We start from the raw sequence: 7,211 nt of genomic DNA on the forward strand, positions 1-7,211 counted from the left end.
CATACATACATACATACATACATACATACATACATAAATAAATAAATATTCCTTCAGTCCAATCCGGCCTGGTGAAATAACCATGTCTTAAGGTCATGGCAGAAAAAGCGCAGGTCAGGGGCTCTTATGTTGACATTACTTCAATAAGAATATTAGATCTGGTATGCACCTATGTCTTTTTGGTTCCATTTTGTAGGGTACTCTGATCTGTTGTTAGGTGCCCAGAGTATTGGGCAGCCACTTTAATCCAATTAAATAATCTTTTTATACAATTAAAGGAAGACTTTGGTTAACAGCTAGAAATTTAAGTTGAGTGTGAGGTCATCCATATAGCTGTATTCCTCAGCCATTTAACTTTCTAAAAAGCAAGTTAGAAAATTTATAATATTTAGCGTCCTTCAACATGCGATTCCATGCACGGGATATGCCTCCTGCAGTTTGGAGAGGAAAAAAAAGTCATTTTACTAAACTTGGAAAACTTGCTGCATCTGTCATATAAGCTTTATCACAATATTCTCCATAGTTTTTAAAGAGCACAGTGCAGTCTTCTGGATGTATATTATCCAAAGTAAGATTTTTATAAGGGAATCAATCATTCCATCGTGATGTCTGTTTAGTCCAGTGTGAACCAAGATGGACGTTTCCTGTTTCTTTCGATAATTCGCTTGCCTTCATCTTCATTTCTGGGTTTTTCTCCTGTATAAAGCACAACACTTTCTACAGTGGGAGCCTTATGTGGTCCATTTTCCAATAATCTAATTTGATTTTTTATGGCATACGTTTCCTGTTTAACTTTTTCATAACAATAGCCACAAAGAACATGCTTCTCTTTCAGGTTGCCGCATTCAGGACAAATATCTGTTTCTCTAAAAGAAAAAAAAAGTGTCTTAAGATGCAGTGGTGAGAGAATATTTAATTATTTATAAAAATTCTGAACTTTTTTCATTAACGGAGCAATAAAGTAGAGTACAAAATGGGATTCAACAACGTATCAAAATAATAAAACCAACACAGCAAAAATAGTATTGCCCAATGCTATGTAGAAATCAAAGTATATATCCAAGTTAATATTTTAATATTCATTAGGGACAGGCAATATTTGAAGGGTTGAATCTGGATCCCAGACCCTTGATGTGCTACAGGGCTGCAGGAGGCTGTCTGGTCAGGAAGCAGGAGTAAATGTATTTTAGCTTGTTTTTTCACTTTTGGGATTGTATGTGAAGAGCAGCATGATGCCCCTGAAAGGCAATTTGCTCTATCTCAACTTTTAAACTTTCCAAGGGCAGAAATTCAAGGATGGGATGTAAAATGATTCATTTGCCAGGAATTTCCCATTTCTACCTTAAAAAAAAAACCCTGAAACAAGGCAGAAAATAGTTGCCATGGTGGTTAGATGGAGCAATTTATTTTTCATGGTGTTAGAAATTAAGGCAAACAAAATAAAAACAAAAGCATAATTTTGCAGTTGGCAGGAATTTCATGCAGCCCACAGACTGCATAGATTTATATTCACAGCACACCGACTATGAAACAAATGTTCATTTATATTTGTGAACTAGCTTGCCAACTTACTCCTATTGATAGTGAATAACGAAACATATAAAAGCAATGCAAGGGAAACAAAATCCAATATGGTGCACAGGGAAATTTAACGAATTACCTTTATTTTTATAAGATGGCCAGAATTCCTTCGTCTGGTGCGATTAACTTCAATTGTCCGCCTTGACTTTGGAGCTGGCATCCAAAGTATGCTGTCTAAAAACCTGGGGTTTTCAAAATACTCGGTTTTCTCTTCAACAGGACTGAGTAAAGAATCTGGAGCTTGTATTGCTAAAGCCGGAGCTTAAAGAAAAGATATCAATTCAAATAGTGTCATATCTTAGTCTACTTAAAATAGTTTAATTTCAATATGGAATGGTAACGCCTTTTTTAATGGGATTCATTCTGAACTGACTAGCATTTAGATTTTAAACCAACGACATCTGAAGCTAGCAGCACTCTTCAACATCCAAGGTGGATTGGTGCTGGAGCCCATCTGCAGACAACTTCAACATATTTATTGAACCAGGGTGGATAAAAATCAATGATTTTTTAAATAAAATAAAAAAAATCAGATTTTTTTGATTTAAATCGGATTTTTTTAAATAAAATACTTTTTGAGGAAAATATATTACCATCCAAAGGTTATTCCATCATGAAATAAAGATTAGTTTTTTAATTATGTAGAATAAGGCTGTATATGTTTAATTTTTTTGGTAAATAAATTCCATTAATCCATTCACAATGTCATGCTCTTCCAGAGGTTTTTGTAAGATTATTGGGCAGTTTCTCTGCCTACAAGATATTATCACAGATGCTTGGTTTACTTTTGCAGTTCTCAAAACTGAATTTGACTCAGCAGAGATCACATGCCTCTTCTTCACAGCAAAAATGTTATAACATGAACAGAGTTGAGAAAAAGACCTTAATCCTATTGTTCTACAAACCTATGAATACAGAATCAACCCCTTCAGTGCTAAGTTTCAAGAAGTTCAGTGAATAGAAACAATATTTTTCTGAGTGTTTGGAGTGGAATAGATCTGCACAAGAAGAAAGTGAAACTAAGTGTGAGGAGGAAGGGGCAAGCAGACAAGCAGTACAAAATGAAAGTGAAACTTTCTGAGCACAATACTGCACAGCCACAGACAGACAAGTCTTTGGATCTTTTTGTGTGTATGCCCTGAGGTTTATCACATTCTTTCCTTGGAGGAAAAAACCTATAATGGCAGCAGGCCGTAAAAGAGACTCAGTTTGGCAATATTTTAATGAAGTTCCTTTACCTATCGGTAAGGCAGGCATGCGCGCAACCTGCAAACACTGCAACAAAGAAATGCAAGGCCTGGTGGCCCGAATGAGGCAACATCATGAGAAGTGCTGTGATGAAGATGACCAAAGAAACACATTTGAACAGGCAGGATCTTCAGGTTGGTAAACATTTTTATTGAATCATATTTCTAAAGACTGCCTTGAACTGTCATGTTTGAGCAAAATTATATTTCTTATTATTACTGTATGTTACTGTCATTTGGTACAGTTATGAAGAAAAGCAAATATTCCTTTTGGGGCAGTGCTGTGTACAATAAGCAGAAATTGTATAAACAATAAAATAACAGCATTGACTTTTTTGTTTAGGGGAATTCATGTATTCTGGAAACTATCCACCTTCAAGATCACCATCCTCCTGTTCTACAGTTTCAGAGTTATCCATCCAGGATAGTGCTTCATTAGCATCATCATCATCAGACACCCACAGCCACATATCACTATCACCTAAAAGAAAGAAAAAACCCTTCCCTCCTGGAACCACCATAGATAAACTAGCAGATTAGAAAAAGAGTTAATTGATGAAAAAATTGCCCAGTTTGTTTATGCAACAAACTCTTCTTTCTGTCTGACTGAGAACCTACATTTCATTAATATGGTTCAGTCACTGAGACCAGGATACAGTCCACCCAGCAGAACAGATGTTGCAGGGAAACTGCTGGATAAAGTGTATGACAGAGAAATGGAGCAATGTGCAACAGCTCTGGAGGGTAGAATTGTTAACCTAAGTATTGATGGATGGAGTAATGTCCACAATAATCCTATTATATGTGCTTGTATAACAACAGAAGAAGGGAAAGTCTTCCTTGCACAAACAATTGATACGTCAGGTAATGCACACAGCAGAATACTTACAAGAAGTGGCAGTAAAAGCTATAATAACATGTGAACAAAAATTCAAATGTCTAGTACGCAGTTTGGTCACAGACAATGCTGCAAATGTATCCAAGATGAGAAGAAATTTAGAAGAGCAGGAAGGGAATACAAAGCTAATAACATGGTTGCAGTGCTCATTTGCTGCACCTCTTAGCCAAAGACTTAAGTGTTCTAGAAATAAAGACTAATGTTGTTGAAATTGCTAAATACTTCCGTAACAATCATTTTGCTGGAGCAGCTCTGAAAAGGATGGGTGGAACCAAGCTAACGCTCCCACAAGATGTTAGATGGAACTCTGTGGTGGACTGTTTTGAGCAGTATATCAAGAACTGGCCTATTCTGATGACAGTTTGTGAAGAAAATCGAGATAAAATAGATGGCACTGTCACGGCCAAAATCCTCAACATTGGGTTTAAGAGAAATGTTGAACATACGCTGAGCATCCTGAAACTCATCTCTGAAGCTTTAAACAAAATACAGAAAAATAGCTGTTTTATTGCTGATGCTGTTGAAATTTGGAAGGAACTGAGTGAACACTTAAAAACAGAACTACACATGGATAGAATTAAATTACAAGCATTAAAAAAACGAATGGGACAATTACTGTCTCCAGCTCATTTTTTGGCAAATATTGTCAATATCCAGTATCAAAACTTAAGTGCTGAGGAAGAGGAGTTACCTATGGCATGGGTATCCAGCAATCATCCATCTGTAATGCCAACTATAATAAACTTCAAAGCTAAGGGGGAGCCATTCAAGAAATATATGTTTGCTGAAGATATTTTAAAGAAAGTCACACCAGTGAACTGGTGGAAGTCACTTAAGCACTTGGATTTAGAGACTGTTCAAGTAATGATTTAACTTTTAACAGCAGTAGCTTCTTCTGCAGGCGTTGAAAGAATATTCTCTTCCTTTGGACTCATTCATTCTAAATTGAGAAATCGTTTGGGACCCGATAAAGCAGGAAAGCTTGTTTTTCTTTTCTAGATTATGAACAAAGAAGAAGATGAAGAAGACAAGTGAGCTACAGAGGACAGTATTTAAGTTTTTCATGTGTAGGCTGGGCTGACAGTCTAAGTTTCTTAAAATATATATATTTTGTTTAGTCAAATTAGTTAACAAACATGGATGTTTGTTTAAGCAAATAACATATGTTGTAATGTTATTGTTTCAGTTGAATAAATCTATTTAAATTGTTATTATTAAGGTAATGATTATTTTTCTCCTTCCTAAGAACAACAGAAGAGTTGTCCAAATATGAATTATTAACCTATTAAACTGGGGATAAAAAAACTAATATGAAAAGTTGTTATTCTAAAAATCTTCATCTACTTGCATATTAAAGTTATACCAGCAAGAATTAGTCTTTATGTAGAAAATTATGATTTAAATCAAGCCTTACTGACTAGTGATTTAAATCGTGATTTAAATCAGTTTGATTTAAATCAAATCCACCCTGTATTGAACAATTAAAAATCACTATATTAACATAAGGTTTATTGACCATGACAGTAATTTTAAATGCTTAAAAGGAATTAGGTAGCCCTGAAAACAAATGAACTTACTTCTGAATAAATATGTATACAATGGAATGCACAGGGTCAGTATCTAAAGTGTCTCTCTGTGTGTGTATCTCATATCATTCAATTGTTTTTTAAAACGAGAAATCATCTCTTGTTCCTCATCTTTTTGTATGTGCCTTCAAGTCAGTTTTTGACTCCTAGTGACTGCTGGACTATTCCTTGCGGTTTTCTTGTCAAAATTTCAGAAGCTGTTTGTCTTTGCCTGCTTCTTAGGACTGAGAGGACTTGCCCAAGTCACTCAGCTGGCTTCCTGCCTAAGGTGCCTTCCAGTGTGCAGCCTTTTCTACAGCAAACTGATTGTCATAACATTTTATTGTTTTTCTAATATTTTGTTTCCACGTGTGAAGACTATGAAGAACACATAAGGGATGTAAACAATTTTGGAATCTATAGTAAGAGTGCTCTACTTTCAGCTTTAATGCCATCCTCCATTTAACTAACAATCCGTTTCTCTTTAAAAAATATAAAGCCAGATTAAAAACAAACAAAAAGCAAAAGAAATAATCTCCCTGCACTTTGTCCCTACCATGCTTTCGCCTTGGAAAAGAACAGAAAAAGCAACAGGCAAGGAAGCAAACAGACGAAAGGAGACCAAGCACCAAAGCCGAAGCTGGCTCGACTAGCAAATCCGCGTAGAGTTCATAAGAAACTAGTTTTCTAAAAAGCCTTTAATTCCCTCCTTCGATTGAGCGACGCAAGCACCTCCAACGAGTAGCTTGGAAATGACCGTGGAAATTTTCCACTGAGCTCTTGAGGGCTATCGTGACCCACAGCACATTAGAAAGCTTACCCCATGGCCCTGCGTGGCCGCCAAGTTGCCCCCAACAGGTTCGGAGAAAACGACGGAGTTTGGAGAGAGGGGATGAGAACACCAGCACGGCAGCCATGCTCCTTACTTTCCCGGCACCTCTCGCGGCTCCGCCCACAGGTTTTCTACGAAATCCGTGTGGGTAGCCACCGCAAGGAATCCTGGGAAACCCAGTCAAACTACCCGCATCGGTCGTGTCACTGTCTCATGTCTTTGGTGAACTACCGTTCTCGTTGTGCGAGTTTTGACTTTGAAACTGCCCCAGAAGCTGCCCCTGTGGCCCTTCTCGCAGATTCACCATAATTAACGGCACTCCTAGAAGTTCAGGGCCACGCGCTGCTTTCGGAAATTATCAGGCGAACTTCATTTGTCATAAAACTGCGGAAATCACGTGCCAGAAAGGTTTCTTTCTCTGCGCACGCGTAAAGCTCCCAGCGCACGCAGCCGCAGTTAGCCAGAGCCGGCTGTGAGGATCGGTGGCGCGATTTAAAATGGCGGAACGCGGCTACAGTTTTTCTCTCACCACTTTCGAGTAGGGGCTTATTTTGAGGCGAACTGTTTGAATGGCCAGCGCGCCCCGCATGGGCTGCTCAGATAAGAATAGAATTTATGAAAAGTACTCCTATATAAAGTTTTATCCAAAATTTTTATATTGGCAGTTTTTCTGGTATATTGGCAAACGTAGCTGTGCAATCAAAATTCATATGTTGCCGATATCACAGTTCCATGAGTTTTTAAAATGAAAAGAAAATTTATTTCAACATGGAAATTGAATACAACACTGACAATGAGAAGTTCAGCAGAAATAGTTTACGCACACATTCTGGACTGTCCACACACTTCAAATATTCTCCAGAGTTTAAAACAGCAGTTCTCTCTCTTTTTTTTTTAATTGAAAAAGTTTTTCAAATACAAATTTTCCCCCTTTCCCCCCCCCCTCCCTAACCCCCCCTCACTCTCCCCCCCCCCCCCGTGGCTTCTTCAGGGTACAACCCAAATTCATAACAGATTATTTAATACTTTACCATCCCCTTGCTCTATCCCCCATATACTGATCCTTTCTTTCTAATAATGTCATTATA

The 7,211-nt window shown here is 37.5% G+C and overlaps 1 protein-coding gene across 1 annotated transcript; it reads right to left on the reverse strand.

Moving 5' to 3' along the window:
- Nucleotides 1–476: 476 nt before the first annotated feature.
- Nucleotides 477–6,346, reverse strand: LOC117664997 (large ribosomal subunit protein bL32m-like). The gene is made up of 3 exons (XM_060691826.2): nucleotides 6,112–6,346; nucleotides 1,661–1,842; nucleotides 477–886 (listed from the first exon to the last, which is right to left on the reverse strand). The coding sequence occupies exons 1-3, from the start codon at nucleotides 6,206–6,208 to the stop codon at nucleotides 614–616; spliced, it is 552 nt and encodes a 183-aa protein (XP_060547809.1). The 5' UTR covers nucleotides 6,209–6,346; the 3' UTR covers nucleotides 477–613.
- Nucleotides 6,347–7,211: the final 865 nt, after the last annotated feature.

This window comes from Pantherophis guttatus, chromosome 4 (assembly GCF_059756535.1).
Source record: "Pantherophis guttatus breed Tessera chromosome 4, ASM5975653v1, whole genome shotgun sequence".
In the NCBI taxonomy this organism is placed as follows: Eukaryota; Metazoa; Chordata; class Lepidosauria; order Squamata; family Colubridae; genus Pantherophis; species Pantherophis guttatus.